We start from the raw sequence: 21,970 nt of genomic DNA, 5'->3' as shown, positions 1-21,970 counted from the left end.
ATAGATGCACTTTTTGAAAAAATGTATAGTTATCACCACAATTTAGTAAGAAATACATTTCTTTAAGGTATTTTGCAAATAGGTTCTTTTATTTGTATACTTTCAGCTTTTCTTTTTAATGTGAATAATAGAATAATACTCATACACCACTATGTGAGACAGACACAGCAAAAATCAATTTGCAAATAGAAGTACAAATGTCAGAGTGGTAAGCAGGTCAGATATTGGTGCAAGGATACAACTAAGATATGACGTCTCCACAAAAAATAGTCTCATCCTTTTTTTAAAAAATTGATTATATACAATTAAAATATTCAAAATTTCCAAAGGCACATATTGAAGTCATTAAAAAGACAGATAACTTCTCCATTTCCAGAACATATTGGAACCATTCTTGAAGGTTTGGGGCCATTTGGCATTTCTGCCACCTCTGGTTAGATACTGGGCAGCAATCAGTTTTATCAATTACTGGTTTTGGGGTTACAAATATATTCAATGTCCCCACCCAGGATAATGGAACCAGTTTCACTGGGATTGATACTATTGTGATATCGTTAAGAAAACCCTACATTGTATTCTAGAAAGGTTTAACAAGAGGGCACTAGTATAGACTATGCTGTAGTTTACCTTTTTTCACACCCATGTCAGCATTCATCTCCAACACTTTTTTTTTATCATCAAGACTAGAGGTTGTATAGGTATAAAGCAGAACTTCAAAATGATTTTATACTGAAATTCAACAAAGACCATCAAAGTTGGTTACCTGTCAACTTTTTCAAAATTGATAGAGGTGTTTAAAATCATGAGAGGTCTAGAATGGGTCAATGTGAATCTGTTATTTACTATCTGGCCAATACAGTAAAGTCTGCGGGAGAGCGGACAAACGCCCGCTCTCCCAGCGCGTGCACCGGCCCCTCGCCGGTGCACGCGATTCACTATGCAAATTAGGCAGCGCGGTAGAAACGGGGAAAAGGAGGTGCTAGGGACACTATCGCGTCCTGAGCGGCGGCTGTCAGCAGGTTTGACAGCCGACGCTCAATTTTGCCGGTGTCAGTTCTCGAGCCCGCTGACAGCTACGGGCTCAGAAACCGGACGCCGGCAAAATTGAGCGTCTGATTTTCAGCCCGACAGCCGCGGGCCGAATTCAGATTTTTTTTTTTTTTACTCTTCGGGACCTCCGACTTAATATCGCCATGATAATAAGTCGGAGGGTGCACAGAAAAGCATTTTTTACTGCTTTTCTGTGCACTTTCCCGGTGCCAGAAGAAATTAGCGCCGATCTTTGGGTCGGCGCTAATTTCTGAAAGTAAAATGTGTGGCTTGGCTGCACATTTTACTTTCTGTAGCCCGCGCGCATACCTAATAGGGCCATCAACATGCATTTGCATGTTGAGGGCGCTATTAGGTGCCGCGGGTTGGATGCGCGTTTTCCTCCCCTTACTGAATTCGGCCTGTATTTCAGATAACAGAAGGACTAGGGGGCACTCAATGAAGTTAGCATGTAGCACATTTAAAACTAATCGGAGAAAGTTCTTTTTCACTCAATGAACAATTAAACTCTGGAATTTGTTACCAGGGGATATGGTTAGTGCAATTAGTGTAGCTGGGTTTAGAAAAGTTTTAGATAAGTTCTTGGAGAAGTCCATTACCTGCTATTAATTAAGTTGACTTAGAAAATAGCCACTGCTATTACTAGCAGCAGTAACATGGAATAGACTTAGTTTTTGGGTACTTGCCAGGTTCTTATGGCCTGGATTGGCCACTGTTGGAGACAGGATCCTGGGCTTGATGGACCCTTGGTCTGACTCAGTATGGCATGTTCTTATCTTATGTACTTACATGCCAGTCAGCTTTGGAAGAATCACTTTGTTCCACTTTTCCTTGGTAGGACCTCCCCCCCCCCCCCCTCTCAAAGTGCCAATGACTTCCTTAAGTTTCTTATTAAACAAGATCTGGTCAATTACCATTGAATTTCAGAGCAAGTGAGACTAATTTCCCTTGCAATTACAAAAGATGTAGTAATTTGGAGGTAGACAACAAATAGCCAAAGTCCTTAATCCTGTGAAAAGATGAAAATGTAATTTTTCAGATACCTGGTATGTCAGAAGGAAGTATGCAGATAATAGCAATTCTTTACATCTTCAGGCCAGAGCGTCATTAATATTTCCAGGGAAGAGAGAATCATATCCTCCCTTTTTGTCTGTTTCTGGCCAGGTCGCTTCCTGTTGCTCATACTTCCATCCCAGTCATACTGTGCTTTAGCTCTACTTGATGCCTTTATGGTCTGTTCCAGGCTGATGCTCTGTGAGCCTTTATTCCTAGCATTACTGGGCATTTACCTTTTTTAGTCTCTGCAAATGGAGTAGATCACGGTTTCTCAACTCTTATGGAGGAGCACCTATTCACTCGGGTTTCCAGGATTGCCACAATGAATATGTATGAGAGAGATTTGCATACCCTGGGCCTCCAATATATGCAAATATGTCATGCATATTAATCATGGATATCCTGAAAACACGACCGATTAGGTGTGCCTCCAAGAAAGGGTTGGGAAACCTTGGAGTTAAACTGACTCAACTCATGATTCTGTAGGTACAGAGTTAAACTGAATCCCATTAGATCGAAACTGCAGCTACAAAGATGTCTTTATTACAGGGTTATTTACTTGTCCCAACAAAGCCACGCTGATGGTGATAGGAAAGCAATCTGATGGAGTTTCCAGAGTGTAGATGGCAGTAGGCAGATATCAATAAAGAGAGTTGTTGGAAGGTATTCTGCTGGTTATTCCTCTACTAGCGAACTTGCTCTGTTATTTTAATGTTTGTTTTAATCTCTTGCTTTTGGACATTACAGAACCCTTTGTAACAGGCAAATTCTGCAATTTGAATTTTAGGAAATAGGCAGGGCTTTGTGCATTATTGTAAGACTAGTGGAACCCTTCAACTGCATTTAGATTACGGGAGTCAATTTTATTTGAACTGCTTCCTGAGAAAAAAAAATGTTTTATGGCTTGTACACTGTATGCTGTGTACCATATGCTGTGATAAATTTGCCAGCTCCTTGCCTAGTGCATCATAGTTCTCCTCCCCCAACATCACAGGAGCACTGCTTTGGTTTAGAAAGACAGACTTTAACTTCCTTTGGAACATGTGATGCATATGTGCTCTTTGCCTGCCATTGTGGAGTGAAGTTCAGGAGTCCTTCCCTGTAGAACTCTTCCTCAAACCTGTTCCTTAACTCTGGGTAGATTGCCTTTACAGATCAGACAGGTAATCACTAAACTTCATTTGCATAGTGACTTCTAAACATGTCACTACTCTGCCAAGCTCATGGTAAAAGCTATTCCTGTTCAGCTGGAATGATTTTTTAAGTGTAGGATGGGTTTTTATGAAATGGAATAGATGTGCTCTCACTCCTCTGAACTGTGAGTTCCTTTTAGAAAGTTCAGTCTATCTGCCCAGTGAAACCTAGTTATATTTTAAATCTTTCAATGTTTTGACTCCATGTAAAGTTCAAATTACTTTGAAGGCCCTTTATTTCCACTTCTTACAGTTATTTTGCTGTGAAATTGAACACTAACCTTTTACAAATAAAAAATGCATTACAGCACCTATAGGGATGTGTTTTTAGGAATGGTTAGTAATACTCTTAAGTTAGCTTTGCATGGGTTTACTATTCTGGTGGTTTCTGGCCATGGTGCTGGGTATGTGACTAACCCCGTAATTATATAGTATGCCTAATATCTTTGCAGCCAGCAGAAATGTTTTTCTTGTTATGCTTTATAGTTGAAAACAAATTCCTAGTATTACAGTTCATTTCAGAATTCAGTTATTGTTCTGTTAAAAGAAAGCAGTGCACATTGACGGCGAGTAGTTGAAGGGCAGTTGTCAAAGGTATTTTAGAACCATGTCATTTCATCTTGGAAGTGGTGTAAAGTGTTGTGTGCAAAGGAAAAACTACAACGTGACAGAAACCATTGGTGCTGTTTTCAGCCATTTAATGTTTGCCATCCAAAAGCTGTTTGATATATGTGAAATGAGTTGGTAGTCTTATTAGTACACTGAGTGAGTGTACACTACAACCCTAATTATAATAACTGACACCCATTATCATCTTAGAAGATACAGCAGAGGGGCCATGGATGGAATAAGCTTGGCAATCACATTACAGCGCTAAAGCACAGTTTTCTGTGCTGTGCTAACGCTACTGATAAATGAAGGGATCCGATTACAATACACTGCTGCCAATGTAGCAACTTCCAGTCACACTAAATTCACTGGGGGAAAAAAAATAAATGAGATATTCTATGTAAATCCATATCAAAGTAGTTGACCAAAAGTTCATAGTATTTATGCTTTTGCCTCTTTCCAGGTTAACGTGCCCTCTTAATTCTGCTGTGGTCCTTGCATCATATGCTGTACAGTGTGAGTAAAATTATCATTTGTTGAATTTGTTTGCTGAAAATGAAACTAAAAATGAGTCAAAGGCTATACAGTTGGTAAATAGTGTGTTGAATATTGCAGAAAACTAAATTAGCAACAGAGAGCTGTGCAGTGCAAACATACATGCATAGGATGTATAAATATTTTATCATTATCTAAAATGGTAGAAATATTTAATAACATTCTGACTGGTTTAACATTTATAAATTTAGCATTTGTCATAAGATTGATATTGCATAATTCTCTATTAAATCTCCCCCCATCTTTCCACCAGCTAGTTGGTGAGTCATCTCTACTATAAGATATTAATATAATTGATTGGAATGTAATATAGCAAATGAGAAGTGAAGTTATGTTAGTCATTACTAAACTAACACATGACTGTTAAATATTGAGTAAGACTTCTGTGGTTGCTTTATTTTTAAGACCCACTTATTAAAAAGTACCCCGGTTATGTTAGTCATTAGATACAAGAATTATGCAGCACCATAGGTTATCCATTTTCAGAAAGATGTACAGATTCTACCTGGTGCTTGTAAAATGTACAGCCATTAATACAGAATTTCTGTAGTTGCACCATATCATAGGCCTACTGTGTCCCATGGTGACTCCATTTGTATTGCTGTCCTGTGCTCTTTTGAACAGCTAGTTTATTTAAATTTTAATTATTTTCCTCCTTATGCTCCATGACTTCATCCTGAGGTTCAGAAGAAAGTACACAGATGATGAGTGCTTTAAATTCTCTAGTGATAATTCCACATGGTACAGTTGCAATAAATAGCAGCACTACTCTTTTCTAAAGTGTTTGGATCCTTTAGATACAAGAAAGTGCTGTGCTGCTAGGGCAAGGCTTCCTAAACTTGTCCTGGGGACCCAAAGGGCAGTTGGGTTTTCAGGATATCCCCAATGAATATGCATGAGATAAATGTGCATATACTGATTTTCCATGATATACAAATTTATCTCATGCATATTCCTTGTGGATATCCTGAAAATTCAATTGTCTAAGGGGATCCCCAGGACAGGTTGGGGAAACCCTGTGCTAGGGGTCTATGTGTATTTCTATGCTTAAAAAAAAAAGCCTTTACATTAACTGTGCTTGTATTTGATTTAATATTCAAATCATTAATGCTTTTTTCTGTATGAAATGTAGGGGAAATGTTTATAGTAGAAAATAAATTTATCTGACGATATTTTTATTAGTCACACAATTGAATCATGTGACCATGTGTGCTGCCGAGTAGAACAAACTTTCTAGAGTTTTCTATCAAGCAGGCTGAATTAGCCATTACATGAGCGTGACTTCATCTGGTGGTACCAAACAGACTTCTCAGTCTTAGCTAGTAGAGCTTTCACTCCACTGAGCATGTGCGGGAATTCCTGCTTGAGCATTGCCTGACAAGTTTCCTCAGTCATTTCTCATCCATGTACCAGCACGGATGTGTACCTCTTTCTTTTGTGTCTTCAGTCATTCTTTTCAATGTTTTATAATTCTTTCTTTTCTTTTTTGAAAAGAAAAAAACCACAATGGTAGGTTTCAGGACTCATCCTCTCTTTCTCTGTTCGCTGCCTTCAACATTTTCACAGCATCATTGTTTGCATCTGAATTATATCAAAGCTGTTTCTTCAGCTAAAGTTCCGTTCATCCTATAACCCCTTTTTTAGGAAGTGGTAACTCCCTTCAGGGCACATAACTAATTTATATATTCATACCTGCTCTGGCTAGCATTTCACATCCCATGCTGACACTTAATCCTTGGGGGTAATTCTTTCTGTGGGGGGAAGCTCTCACTTATGGCCCAGACAATGAATAAAAGGTCACCAATGTATATCTTTGCAGTGTATCTGTTAGTGCTTCCCATGAGGTGAGATGTAGCAATGAGTACACAGGAGCAGGACTGGGTGTAAAATAATAGTTTACTGATTCATGAAGTTAAATAAAGTCCATTGTCCAAAAATGAGCATACATCTGACTGGTTACAGGATTTTCTGCATGGTAGGTATGTGTCCTTATCATAGACATCTGAGTAGAGCTCTTGGTGATTTTAATGGGCATGCTCTCCCAGCTGCTGTTCCCTTGGAGTCCTAGTGATAGGGTCCCATATGCATTGCAAAAATCCTACCTTTTATCTTCTCCTGCTCACCCAGCCTGTCCTGGTCCCTTAATGGATGAAAATCCAGATGGGATCTCCTGCTTCATGTTCTTCCTTTCTTTAGTTCCATTGTTACTTTGTCCTTAACTGTTTCTTTTCCTGGGGGGCTTCTCTTAGAGAGAAGTCAGCAAGATAAGGCTTTCACACAGCTCTGATATCCCAATGGAGAAGGGGGATCCAAAAACCTCCCCACAACTCAGTCCAAAAATACTTTTTAATTTGATATCTTCTTTGCCTTCACTGTCTCTTGCATCAGGATCCATCACTGATGTTTGTCTACCTAGGGTTTAGTAAGCTCCCTGGATTAAAGCCCTTTTGCCTCTAAAGGATATCAGGCTTACAAATCTCTCTCTCTCTCTGTAACTTATAACAGAGAAAGGATCTTCTGGCAGGGATTGAGCCTTGAGGTATCTCTTCTGAAAGAAACCTCCTTTTGGCTAGACTGGGAGGTCCCACCAGTGTGTGAAAAAAAATACATTTTTACTTTCTGGCTGCTCTCTGAAACTGGTGCCTTAAAATGGCTGGGCTAAGTAGTTCTGCAACATCCAATCATAACCTCTAAGTGGGAGGAACTGAAGGATATGGATGGTTCCTAAGAAAAAGATGTTAAGGACAGGGATAGTGGTATCTAGTGGCTAGACCAGGTGGGTCTGCCACAATCCTTTTCCAGTGGCTCTGGAATATAGGCCTGGTCTTCAGCTCCAGAACATTGATACCTCTTAGAGGCATTTTGGCCTTGATATGGAAAATGTGCCTGATATGTGCAAAAATGCCGATGCTACTGATGAGAAAATGGGCTGAGATATCCTGAAAATCTGCAGATCCAACCAGTGAGACCGATTCTCTGGCCAATGTAGGATTCCGGCTGATACCCAGGATTCTGGACAATGTGGTATTTATGGCTATTGCAGGACTGATACAAGCTTCCTTTCAACAAATGACCTGAATGTAAACTTTGGGCCCGACGTGTGGTTCATGCTGAGACAATTCACAATGACTGACATGAACCCTGGTTGGTGTGGCGGCAGCATCAATCCCTGATGCTGCTATTACATATCCTATCACTGATCCAGTTTCTGCCAGCAGGCTGTGCTGATGCAATATCTACACTGATGACATTATTAGGCATCAATGCCCATGAGGCAGCTCCTGTACCACTGAGGCCTTTTTCTGCCTTGTGTTAAACAGATGCGACCAGCAGGTCATTAAGCCTAGGAATGGCACTAGGGAGGAAAATCGTCTGACAGCTCTCTGAAGGCCATCTTAGGGAACAACCCTTTGAAATGGTAAAAGCAGTATCATGAGGAGTTCCTTCTCTCCTCTCAACTCTTACTCAAGGGTGTATAGGAGATTGTAGTGGCTTACAGTGAAAGGCAACCTTTTCCAGGAGGACGTCTTACTATTGTCTGTTTGGACACACAATCTGAACCCCTGCCAGATGTTTCACCTCCACAGAATTCACTTGCAGCAGAGCCCACTCACAGGATATCAACCAGGACTATAGCCTCTGAGCTAACCAATTTTTTTGATTTATTATTCAAGTCCTGAGCCAGTATTCCCTTGTTTCTCAAAGGAAAAACTACTCTACAAATGATGCTCATAGTAAATGCTCTTGGGACAAAGATCCTGTTAGCAAACACTTTGTGTCTCTGCTAATCTCAGAAAAGAATGGATATTTATTTATTTATTTAAAATCTTTTCTATACCGTCGTTAAGCGGGTGCTATCACAACGGTTCACAATAAGGCAGGATAATCCAGCAGACACTCCAGTCTGCAATTATGAACTAGTACTCTGTGAAGGGCCTGTTTCATGGATCGCAGTTGCAGTAGGGTTGTATCTTATATTTGTAGTTCAGAGCTTCTTAAAATGTTCAATCAGTGAATTAAAAAAAAAAAAAAAGAGGGGTTGTGTGTCCAAGATGGCGACTGAATGAGATGCTACTGAAGTAGCGGTGAGATTTTCCTGTGAAATATATTGCCTATTTTGCTTGAAATACCCCATTCCAAATGCAAAGCTCGCCTTCGGGAGAGCCTAGCAAATGTGGAAAATGAGATGTTGAAACAAACAACAATTCAAACCTTCTTTGTGTCCACCCCGAAAGAGCCGGAACGAGAGCTGCAGGAGGGCAGGACGGAGAGCGAACATCCCCAACTCGGGCTGAAGAGATCTCGCTTAGCCCCGGCGTGCCAGAGACGCTGTCCCCGCCTCAGCGCCGGAGTTCAGTGGAAGAGGTGGAGCCGAGAGACTTACTGCTTGGTGCCGGTGGGCAAGGATCTCATCAGGAGAGAACAGCTGCAGTGGAAACCGGAGAAAGCCCAACACTGGGAACATACTTACCCGCTGCTTTGGAGGTTTGGTGAACCGGAAGGGAGTCTGTAACTGGGGCCGTGGAAAGGGGTGAGTTACCTCAACCTTTAACTCCTTTTCTTGTAAGGCCGGCAGTTATTACTAATGAAGCAATATGGGAAGCACTAGCTGCAATTGAGATAGCTATTGTGAACTTTTCAAAAACGGTAGCTGTGGTGATGAACAATTCTGTTGAAAATGAGAGGTTACAAGGTCAAGAAAGAAAGATTGAGATGGTAGAAGATAAAAACTATGGAAAGTCATCAGCAGAGAATGTCCCAAATGGAAATAGTTCAAGAAAAAAGAATTGAAAATATTGAGAACTCTCTCCATAGCTTAAATGTGAGGGTTATGAATTTTCCAATAATCACATTTTACCTCTCGATTTATTTAAGGAATATCTAAATAAGATATTAAAGATTCCCCAGGAAGCAGCTCCTCTAATAACTAGAACTTATTTACCACGGAGAAATAGAGAACAGCAACAACAACAAATAAATGCCACAGAATTACTGGAATTAAACAGTGATGAAGAGATCTCTACCAGAGGAACATTATTAATAACTTTTGCTTTCTTGACTGAGAAAAATAATATGAGATTATTCTTCTGTAATAGACTTGATTTATTTCAAGGTCAAAAGATATGGATGTTCCCTGACATCACAAGGCCTACCCAAGAAAGGAGAAAAAAATTCTTAGAGATGCGAGACGAAGCTGTGATAAAGTGTACAAAGTTCACTTTGCAATATCCCTGCAAATGTGTTAAGTTTCAAAGTCATACATATGTTTTTTTTTCAGCCTTCACAGCTCTGTTTCTTTCTTAATTCTCACCCCAATCCAACCCAGCCAGTTCAGAATGGCAATGAGTAGGGATTTCATTCAGTCTCCTGTTGTTCGTATTATTGCTATATAATTGCAATTGCTTTTTGAGTTCTTTGTTCACCCCCTACTATATTACTTATTTGTATAGTGGTATTAATAGTAGTAATAAGATGAAGATTAAGTTAGAAATTGCAATTTGTAATATTTTTCAAAAAAAAAAACCCCCACTTATTTTCTGTCACAATGTTTTAAATTGTGTGTAAACAAAAATTTAATAAAAAAAAAAAAAAAAGAGGGGAAACCATGTTAATGATTGTTGTTTCCACCCTCCATTTCTACATGGCAGTAATGAAGTTTAGACTGTCATGCCACGTGGATATCATCCCATCAGCTCTATAGGGTCCATGGTCCATTGCTCCCACAGAAGCTGAAGCTTTTATCCAGCCCCTGAGAGGACTGGGGCAAATCCTCCACCGCTTCTTTTTGCAGAAGGATGCATTCACCATCTTTTCCTGTCTATCTCTGAACTTTTTATCACTAGGGCTCTTAACTGGTTCCATCAAAGCTTGCAATATAGGTAGTTTGAGAGTCATTAAAGTTCCTGTTTATGTTCAGGGTAGGTTAGCAGACATTCCTGGCCTGGAAGAATCAGTGCTGCTTAAGTTAGATAGATAAATAAGTAAATAAGTAAATAAATAAATATACACACCTCATTTCACCTTCCTATACTTTTGAAAGTCCATCTTGCTAGCACGTTTCTGCTTGTGCTTGATAGCCAGAATACAGTTAACAAGATTCATGTGAAAAGTCTTCTCCTGTCTGAGTTTTTGTTCACGCTTCATAATCTGAGTTCCATCATTCCAGTTGGACAGTGATACCAATCCTGCCTAGTGAAGTGCAGCAATGTCATCAAAAGATTGCGGACTTCACAAAGACAGTGTCTGTGTATCATTTGCATTTTTCATGACTGCAACTACTCCTTTATAATTCAACCTTCAATTCAACCTTCAATCCAAATCCATCTCATTTCATGTAACCCCACCTAGAAGGTAGTGTCAGTACTCTGTAATGGTTAATAAAACCTGTCCATCCTATATTGTCCTGGGCAGGAACTGTACTCCCAGTATTTCTAACTCGTACTGGTTTTAAGAGGCTTAAACAATTATATACTACCAGAGAAATTCAAAAGCTTTTTTCCCTCAGCATGATCTTTCCCTTCATCCAGAAAGAGGAACAAGTTTGCACTTTTGACCTAAAGGATGCTTATGCACATATTCCTATCTGCCCTTCCCACAAGTAATGCCCAAATCTTGTGGGGAATTTTTTTTCACCTTTCGGCATAGCATCCAAGTCTACCTATATCTGGTCGCCTGGCTAGTAATGGCCGTTTCTTATAGAGGTATGTTAACTTCCCCACCAAAAACTAAACTGTGCTTTTTACAGCATGTGTTAGATTTTTTACTCATATAGTTCAAGAAATCATCTCTGCCTGCCTAGAAAATTCAGTTTCTTTGAATTTTATATTACTTCTGTGCAGGAAATAGTTTTTCTCCTTTTAGTTCAAACACTCCAAATATCACATAAGAACATGCCATACTGGGTCAGACCAAAGGGTCCATCAAGTCCAGCATCCTGACTCCAACAGTGGCCAATCTAGGCCATAAGAACCTGGCAAGTTCCCAAAAACTAAGTCTACCCCATGTTACTGTTGCTAGTAATAGCAGTGGCTATTTTCTAAGTCAGCTTAATTAATAGGTAATGGACTTCTCCTCCAAGAACCTATCCAATCCTTTTTTTTAAACCCAGCTACACTAACTGCACTAACCACATCCCCTGGCAACAAATTCCAGAGTCTAATTGTGTGTTGAGTGAAAAAGAACTTTCTCCAATTAGTTTTAAATGTGCCACATGCTAACTTCATGGCGTGTCCCCTACTCTTTCTATTATCCGAAAGAGTAAATAACCGATTCACATCTACCCGTTCTAGACCTGTCATGATTTTAAACACCTCTATCATATCCTCCTTCAGCCATCTCCTCTCCCAGCTGAAAAGTCCTAACCTCTTTAGTCATTCCTCATAGGGGAGCTGTTCCATTCCCCTTATCATTTTGGTTGCCCTTCTCTGTACCTTCTCCATCACAACTATATCTTTTTTGAGATTCGGCGACCAGAATTGTACACAGTATTCAAGGTGTGGTCTCACCAAAGAGCGATACGGATGCATTATGACATTTTCCTTTTTATTCACCATTCCCTTTCTAATAATTCCCAACACTCTGTTTGCTTTTTTGACTGCCACAGCACACTGAACTGACAATGATGCCTAGATCTTTCTTGGGTGGTAGCTCCTAATGTGGAACCTAACATTGTGTAACTATAGCATGGGTTATTTTTCCCTATATGCATCACCTTGCACTTATCCACATTACAGTCTAACTTCTGTTTATTCACTGCCTTACTATTAAAAGCACAAACACACAATTCCTTTGGAGATTTACACTACAGTTTGTTGTCCTGAGTGACTCACTGCTGTTCTGATAAACAAATGATGGTACCTAATCAAACCAATCACACAACCTTAACACCTTTCTAAGGTGAGTAACTAAACTGAACTTTTCAACTTTTTTACTTAGGTATACACAGCTCCTAGCTTATTTCTAGCTTCTGGCTACTTTTTTTTTTTAGTTTTTATATACAAACACTCTAACTTCTGCTTATTAGCTGCTTTACAGACTATTAAAAATAAACACACTAACTAGTGCTTATTATAAATAATTAGATGTTCATTGATCCTCAGCAAGACCAGGATTTGTTGTCTTAAGGCACATGTTCATTTTTGTAGTTCATCTATCCAAACTTCACAGACATTACCTATAGTACAGGGGTCTGGAACCTTTTTGGCTGAGAGAGCCATGAATGCCACATATTTTAAAATCTAATTCCGTGAGAGCCATACTAACTACAACCCCCCCCCCCCCCACCCTCCTGACCCCCCCCAAGACCTACCAAATTCATTTACTACAACCCCCTACTCTCCTGACGCCCCCAAGACCTGCCAAAAGTCCCTGGTGGTCCAGTGGGGGTCCAGGGCTCGCAGACAAATCTTTAATAAAAAAGTAAATATCTAACAAAACTCCCCACCCTCCTGACGCCCCTCAAGACCACCAAAATTAATTTACTACAAACCCCCACCCTCCTGACGCCCCCCCAAGACCTCCAAAATTAATTTACTACAACCCCCCACCTTCCTGACCCCCCCAAGATCTGCCAAAAGTCCCTGGTGGTCCAGCGGGGGTTCAGGAGCGGTCCGGGAGCGATCTCCTGGACTTGGGCTGTCGGCTGCCAGTAGTCAAAATGGCGCCGACGGCCCTTTGCCCTCACAATGTCACTGGGGTCGACCAATGGCAGTGGCAGCCCCTGTGACATAGTAAGGGCAAAGAACCGTTGACGCCATTTTGATTACTGGCAGCCGACGGCCCTTTGCCCTTACTATGTCACAGGAGCTACCGCTGCCATTGGTCGACCCCAGTGACATAGTGAGGGCAAAGGGCCGTCGGCGCCATTTTGACTACTGGCAGCCGACAGCCCTTTGCCCTCACTATGTCACTGGGGTCGACCAATGGCAGCGGTAGTTCCTGTGACATAGTAAGGGCAAAGGGCCATCGGCGCCATTTTGACTACTGGCAGCCGACAGCCCAAGTCCAGGAGATCGCTCCCGGACCGCTCCTGGAGCAAATCATCTGGACCGGATGGTATGCATCCTAGGGTACTGAAGGAACTAAAAAATGAAATTTCTGATCTATTAGTTAAAAATTTGTAACCTATCATTAAAATCATCCATTGTACCGGAAGACTGGTGAGTGGTCAGTGTAACCCCAATATTTAAAAAAGGCTCCAGGGGCGATCCAGGAAACTATAGACCAGTGAGCCTGACTTCAGTGCCGGGACAAATAGTGGAAACTATTCTCAAGATCAAAATCATAGAGCATATAAGAAAGACATAGTTTAACGGAACACAGTCAACATGGATTTTCCCAAGGGAAGTCTTGCCTAACAAATCTGCTTCATTTTTTTTGAAAGGGTTAATAAAAATGTGGATAAAGGTGAACCAGTAGATGTAGTGTATTTGGATTTTCAGAAGGTGTTTGATGGTCCCTCATGGGAGGCTTCTAAGAAAACTAAAAAGTCATGGGATAGGAGGCGGTCCTTTCGTGGATTACAAACTGGTTAAAAGACAGGAAACAGAGTAGGATTAAATGGTCAATTTTCTCAGTGGAAAAGGGTAAACAGTGGAGTGCCTCAGGGATCTGTACTTGGACCAGTGCTTTTCAATATATATATATAAATGATCTGGAAAGGAATAAGAGTGAGGTTATCAAATTTGCAGATGATACAAAATTATTCACAGTAGTTAAATCACAAGCGGATTGTCATACATTACAGGAGGACCTTGCAAGACTGGAAGATTGGGCATCCAAATGGCAGATGAAATTTGATGTGGACAAGTGCAAGGTGTTGCATATAGGGAAAAATAACCCTTGCTGTAGTTACACGATGTTAGGTTCCGTATTAGGAGCTACCACCCAGGAAAAAAATCTAGGCATCATAATGGATAATACTTAAAATTGCCGGCTCAGTGTGCTGCAGCAGTCAAAAAAGCAAACAGAATGTTAGGAATTATTAGGAAGGGAATGGTTAATAAAATGGAAAATGTCATAATGCCTCTATATCGCTCCATGGTGAGACCGCACCTTGAATACTGTGTACAGTTCTGGTCACCACATCTCAAAAAAGATATAGTTGCGATGGAGAAAGTACAGAGAAGGGCAACCAAAATGATAAAGGGGATGGAACAGCTGCCCTGTGAAGAAAGGCTGAAGAGGTTGGGGCTGTTCAGCTTGGAGAAGAAACGGCTGAGGGGAGATATGATAGAGGTCTTTAAGATCACGAGAGGTCTTGAAACGAGTAGATGTGACTCGGTTATTTACACTTTCGAATAATAGAAGGACTAGGGGGTATTCCATGAAGTTAGCAAGTAGCACATTTAAGACTAATCGGAGAAAAGTTTTTCAGTCAATGCACAATAAAGCTCTGGAATTTGTTGCCAGAGGATGTGGTTAGTGCAGTTAGTGTAGCTGAGTTTAAAAAAGGTTTGGATAAGTTCTTGGAGGCGAAGTCCATTAACGGCTATTAATCTTTCCTTAGGGAATAGCCACTGCTATTAATTTCATCAGTAGCATGGGATCTTCTTAGTGCTTGGGTAATTGCCAGGTTCTTGTGGCCTGGTTTGGCCTAGTATGACCTAGTATGGCAATTTCTTATTTTCATATATTCTATGTTAACCAATAGGAGGACATGGACTCCTTCCTCTGTGCCAAGGAATGACACCTTTATGGGACAGAACATACTAACGTCAAACAGTCTTGCAAGTAACATACCCCTTGGAGATCTCCAACACATTGGCAGATCACCTGAGCAGGTTTTTCTGATCCCAGAAATGGTCATTTGAACTTCAGTGGTTAAGTAATCAACCCATTGATATCCAGTAAAGCAAAAAACTGGAGCAGTTTCCCTCCCCCCTTTATATTCTTTCTAACAACTTAGCTCAGGATCTTTCTATCTAAACTAGAAACATAAAAATATGGCAGAAAAAGACCATATGGCTGATCTAGTCAACCCATCCATCCAATTTATCTAGCTCTTTCAATTCCCATCCCTCCAACAGAGATCCCACGCTTTCTTGAATTCAGATACCATTTTTGCTGTTGCCTCACCTGGGAGGCCATTCCATGCATCCATTACCCTATATGTAAAGAAATATTTCCTAAGATTACTCCTGAGTCTACCCTCTTTCACTTTCATCTCATGACTCCTTGTTCTAGTGCCTGCTTTCTGTTGAGAGACTCACCTCCTATGCATGGAACCTTATCTTCCCATATCACCTTTCCTCTAGGATGTACATGTTTAGATCTTAAAGTGTATTCCCATATGCTTTAGAACAAAGACCACTGACTATTTTAGCTGCCACCCTCTGGATTGACTCCAATTGATTTATATCCTTTTGAAGATGTGGTGTCCAGAATTGTACACAATGTTCCAAATGAGATCTCAGCAGGGACCTATACAGGGACAATATCACCTCCTTTTTCTGCTGACCATTCTTCTCCCTATGCGAGCTTCTATCTGGCTTTATCTGTTGCTTTATCCAGGTGTTTGGCCATCTTAAGATCATTAGATACAATTTTTGGTGCTTAGAAGAATTTCTCTTCCAAAACTGTTACTCTCCCTTGGGTTTTTGCACCCTAAACTAAAAGGTGGATCTCATATCAACTTTTCCAGTATTTTCACAGAAGTCAAAGCAATTCAGAAAGTACTATAACATCAAGTTCATGTAATTCTAATAGCTCTAGTGGAGGCCAGACAATGGCAGCTTACATGTCTGGTGCAACGACACAGCAGTCCTTCTACTATGAGACTGGATCCATTATTTCCTCAAAAAGAAGGAACTTCATTTCATTGGAATCTGTCATTGCTCCACTTGATCGGTCTTTGCTCAGACTTTTTCAGCACATAAGGTTCTCTAGCAGAAAATAATTATTTGAAAGAGCCTATGAGTCTAAATCAAGGTTTTCAGTAAGGTGTCAACATAGTCTTGTGGATCCACTTGCATGTGCATCTACAGATCTAAAGTACAGGTTCTTTAGATCTAAATCTGGTATTGCTGCCTCGGCATTGAGATGAATTCTCATTGATGATATGGCTTATTTTCAAGTTTGTGGAAAACAATCCAACTTATTTGTGGATATATACAGTGTGGGCTGGATTTTAAAAGGGTTACACTGTATATTTTGCATAGGCTCGGCGGCGTGTGCAAGCCCCGGGACGCGCGTAAGTCCCGGTGCTTTGGAAAAGGGGTGGTCGGGGGCGTGGCCAGGGGGTGTGGTTTTGGATCGGGGGTGTGTTCGGGGTGTGTGGGCGGTCCGGGAGCATGGCTGAGTGCCCAGACACAGCGGCCAGTCTAGATAGGGCCGGGAGGGTGGGTTAGGTAGGGGAAGGTGCAGGGGATGGAAGGAAAGTTCCCTCCGAGGCCGCTCCGATTTCGGAGTGGCCTTGGAGGGAACAGGCAGCGTGTGCAGGGCTCAGCGCATGCAAGTTGCACAAATGTGCACCCCCTTGCGTGCGCCGACCCCGGATTTTATACGATATGCGTGGCTTGTACGCTGGATTTTATAAAATCCAGCGTACTTTTGTTCGCGCCTGATGCGCGAACAAAAGTACGCGTGCGCGCTGTCTTTTAAAATGTACCCCTGTGTGTGTGTGTATGTGTGTGTGTGTATGTATGTATGTATGTATATATATATATATATAAAATATAATTTTCTGGAAAGATTTTGTCTTGTCAAATCTCTGGTGATTAAACTACTAGTTCAATTTATCTAAATAGTATTCTTTTTCAGTTTATGAAATTGCCTTTTTTACTGCTGGAACCTGCTTTTCTTCAATGCACTATTCCTTGTAACAGTCGCCTCAGCCAGAAGAGCCTGAGCTTATTTTTTGTCTTTAGTCTGTTCCACTTTACATGCAATTCTTCCACATTAGGGTGAGGTTCTGCCATCGCTTGTGTCAGCTTTCCATATCAATCCAGCAGTTCTGTTACGAACGTTCTTCATGAGTTCTCATAGAGGTTGTATGGCTCTTGGCACTTTAAACTGTGGATCAGCATTAAATTGTTACAGGGGGAAGGGCTCCGGCCATATAGTTTGGTTTCTCCACTATTTGTCTCTTACAATCCTGCCAAACTATACATGGTAATGTTAACACGTACATTGTCAGGCTGAGCAGTACTTTATATAACTCACTGCTATATTTTAACAATCCTACATGCAGTTATGTTAAAATCAGGTTTTAATGACTAGACTTAATGCTCTTTATTAAACTGAGCAACAAAATTGAACATTTTGTGCCCTATTGGAAAGTGGCTAAGGTCCCCTAGTTTCCAATTATTAAAGAACTCTCTCTTAGGAAAGTAACCACCTTGGATACTTCCCACCCTTCATTGTGGAAAACCAGGGATTGTTGCTTTTATCTTAGTATCCAGTCTCTATCGCTCATGGCCTGGATGTTGAAAGGGATGAAATCTGATCACTTGGCTTTATATAATAAGGTATCTCAAGACCTTCTGTCTTCTAAAAAGGAACCTACTAGGAAGTCTTATGGTTTCAAATGGAGAACAGTTGCCATCTGTTATGAAGATAGAGCCCTAGATCCCTTTTCCTGACCCTCACAAAAACTCTTTGAGTACTTCCTATGGCTGAGCCTACCCTAAAAATAAAACCACTTTATTAGGATTCACGAGTGTGATTGGTTCTTTTTACCACCATATGGCGTGGAGGCCTATTTTTGTATAGCCTTTATTCTCAGATCTATGCAGGGGGTGCTTCAATTGAAAACTCCCATCAGGCCTCCCACTGTGTTGGAAGAAGTTCACACAGGCGTAAAAGAGTTCTAAGGTTCACCAGAAAGCTCAGGAAAGTTAATTTTGCTTGGGGCCTTTCATGATCATGTGATCTGTCAGAGGCTGTCTCCAGAAAATGCTTTTTACAGGTAAGCTACTTTGCTTTCTGGGTAATAATTTATAGTAATTGTCAGTGAAGAAATACATATTAAACTTGAACAAATAGAGATTCTTAACATTCTAGAAAATTCTAGCTCTTTTCTATTGAGCATTCACTTTTTAATGCTATGGATTATAGTGGGAGGACATTGTGCAGTCTAAAGATTTAGCCTGTGTAGAATTTAGAACGATGCTCTGTTTAAAATGTTCAGATCTTCAGAGGAATAACCTTGTTAGTCTGGTGTAGCAAAAATGTCAAGAGGCGGGTGGCACCTGATAGACCAACCAATTTATTGGGGTTTGAGGTTTTGAGGACAGAGTCCATGAAACTCAACAAATTGTTTATAAGGTGCCACCCACCTCTTGTCATTTATGTTTAAAAGATGTGAGATGAGCATGTACTGCTAGTTATGCTCTCAAAACATTAAGCTGTTCAGTGCACAGAGCAAGCCAAACATAACACATTTCAGCTCTGTGATCAAAGAGAAAAGATAATTAAATGTTTATATTTACAGGTATATAATGCTCCACATTGCTGTAGGGATAAAAAAAAAATCTTCTCTTAGTATTTAAGAACTTGAGTTTCAATTTTGTTTTTGTACTGTGCAGCCAGTTCATATGATTACACTGCCAAGCTTTTTCCATGTTATGAATCTCTGCTTAGTGAAGCAAACTGCTACATATAGCGCTCTTCATTTTTGTTCGGTTGTGTACTCCATAAAATATGCCATTGCCTTCTTAATTTAAGAAACTGTTACATGATAGCTGACTGAAACACAATTGGCACTTCAGACAAATAGTTGAGCTATCTAGTTAGGGGCATAGGGATTTTTGACCAAGGAGAAAGAAAGCTAAATGGTGGATGCTGCATGTCAGTGGAACTGTAGCAGTTGCCCTCTTTGGGGCCTATTAATAGGAAGAGTTACTTGTGTGCATGACTTTGTACACTTCAAAGCTTTACAGGGCAAAGGACTGTTGAGCAGACTGAGCATTGATAATCATCTTAATGGGGTACAAAAATAATAGTCCTGTGTGAAATAACTAGACCTGAAAAGTTTGTGTTTTATTGCTTAAAAGTCTAAAAGCAAGCAGATGAAGGGAATGCAGAGTTTAAAATCAAGTTTGTAAGCTGTGTAAGCTAAATGGATACCTCATCTTCAGTATTGAATTGGTGCAGACCAGACAAACTGCATTTCTAAAAATCTGTATGTAAATAGAAATCAGTCACTGTATTAATAATTTCAGTACAATAAGGCACTTCCTTCATTGTGCAGTGATTTTTTTTTTTTTTTTTTTTACTATTTAAAATGTCAGTTGAGGAGTATATGTTGTACTGTGGGTAAGATGCACGCCTGTTACTAATTCTTTTCATCTTGCTTCCCAGGTTGTGGTAAGAAATTTAGCAATGGCTGATTCTTGTACGTACAGAAAAAAAAAACAAAAAACCTTCTTAAGGCCGGGCTTCCATCCATATCTGCTATTTCCTGTTTGCATGCCTTCTTGTTCTGTGTTGATAAAGTGATACAGAAGACTGGTCAGTGAGACATTAGTGTATTGTAGCTGTGCTGGAGGTTTTCTTTGTTGGGCTCTGTTTTAACTTTTTCTCAGTTAACTTTAGATGTGGTGGATAAGGAATAAAATTAGTTGCTTCAACAATTGTTTTAATTTGGATGCAGGTCATACATGACAAAAAAACTGTTAATGTAATTTACAGTCCTTGAGGCATATGGTAGTGACTGCCACTGAAAGTCACTTTGCCATCCCAGTAGGGCCAAAATATTTTTATTCAGCTAATTAGGTCACTATTATATGAAATCTAGATGAACATGGATGACATTTGATGATATGACATCCGCTATTGCTGGTAATCAGAACTGTTGCTTTCCCTTGGGGATCTTTTCTTTTTTAATCATAGTCTCTGCACCAGTTTTCAAAGAGAGGACATGTCTACTTCACTTTGTATGGAGAATATCGCACATAGACTTTAAAATGCAATCTGTAGGTTATCTGTTCCAGCCAAAAATACTCCCCAGGAATGTGTCCCTGAAATGTGTCTAAAAGTACGTGCACTGTGGAACAACATGTACTTTTTTTTTTTAAACTAAATTATCTCAAAGAAACAAAACTATAAAAACAGAAAACAAAATAAGGAGACTAAATTTTTGCATGCAGCAAGTTTCATACCCCAGATTACAAGCCTGATGGTCCTTAATTGCCCCATCTAATTCATATCATCTTATTAATTTTGAAAAAGTTATGCCATTATTCCAAACGTTTTTAAATTTGTATATGCAGCCCCTATGCAGCTAAACTGCTTTCTCTTTTGGGATTATAAGTAAAATATTTGCCATCCATTCTTCCTTAGATGCCACATGTTGATCTTTCCCGTGTAGTGCTATCTATCATGCTAAAGCCAGAATCACTGTCGGACTAGTATGAGAAACACTCGTACCTTCAATTTTTTTCCAGACAACTCAAAACAAGAGTTACAGGGTTGACAGGAATTGCTACATTGCAAATCTTGATGATTAATGTAGTATCATTCCAATAGCCATATATAGCCCCACACTGCTATACTTTATGGAAGAAAGAGCCCACTGCATCTCTATGCTTCATACAATTGGAAGATGCCTTCCCCTCTCCTTATTTTGAAAAGCTTTTCTGGAGTATAATAAATCCTATGAACAAAGTTAAAGTGAATGTCTCAAATCAGTATTTATAGAGACGTTTTGAAGACATAATATATCTTCCCAAGTTTCATCAGAAAAGGTAATGCCATTGCCAGCCCATTTCTGTCTTAAAGACTGCAGTGGTTCTTCATCATTCATTGGGAACTGCCAGTGGGTATAACCCCTGAAACTGGAACAGTCTGGATACTGGTGCAATTATTTGGAGCTGACCAAGAAATGGACTGGAACAAAGATCTTCGGCCTAGACTGGCTGCCACCTCCTTTGATTGAGGACTCAGGTTCTGGTGGTCTGGAGGACTTAAACGAGAGGTGCACAGGAGGGCACTACAAAAGCAGGGCTAGACTACAAAAAAGACAGAGAACAGAAGGGTGCCCACAAAACAAACATAGGACAGGAAGTGCACCACAAGACTTAGGGCAGACAAACACAAGAAGAAGATACAGAAACCAAAATCAGAGGGTCACAAACTAGGGCATTGACAGGGTACAAGAACAAACAAGACAACAAAAAGAAGCAAAAGGCCAAAACTTAAGACCATTACAAGACTGACTAAGAACAAAATAATATAAGACAAGAGCAGGAACAGACAAGCCACAAGAAGGCCACAAATGAGCCAATACCAGACTAGGGCCACAAAATGAGTATACGACTTGAACCGAGAATCAGAAGACACAGCAAGAAACATGGAAGGACTCCAAGCTGAGGCACAATACTCTGTGAGGCAGGCTTTTAAAGTGTGGCAGCACAGGACCGCCAAGCCATTGGGCTTGGATGACTGAGCAGCAGGGAACATGGCCCACTGAAGGCTCATGCTGGCAGGAGGGGAGCACCGCTCACAGATCCTCACACTTATCGAAGGCGGAGGTGAATCTTTAGTTGCATTTCAGCATCACCTTCTCC

At 40.4% G+C, this 21,970-nt stretch overlaps 1 protein-coding gene across 4 annotated transcripts in view; it reads left to right on the top strand.

Moving 5' to 3' along the window:
• The window catches only part of PTPN3 (protein tyrosine phosphatase non-receptor type 3), a 723,876-nt gene that overhangs the window by 238,959 nt on the left and 462,947 nt on the right, over positions 1–21,970 (top strand). For all 4 annotated transcript variants that reach the window (XR_003854628.1, XM_029589859.1, XM_029589860.1 and 1 more), the window contains exon 7: positions 4,372–4,424. Coding sequence is in view for 3 of the 4 variants with exons in the window: in XM_029589859.1 (XP_029445719.1) it covers positions 4,372–4,424 (53 nt within the window). In the remaining variant the exon portion in view is untranslated. The remainder of the gene's footprint in view (positions 1–4,371; positions 4,425–21,970) is intronic.

Source organism: Rhinatrema bivittatum, chromosome 2, assembly GCF_901001135.1.
Source record: "Rhinatrema bivittatum chromosome 2, aRhiBiv1.1, whole genome shotgun sequence".
NCBI lineage: Eukaryota > Metazoa > Chordata > Amphibia > Gymnophiona > Rhinatrematidae > Rhinatrema > Rhinatrema bivittatum.
This window is presented reverse-complemented; position numbering and strand designations above follow the sequence as displayed.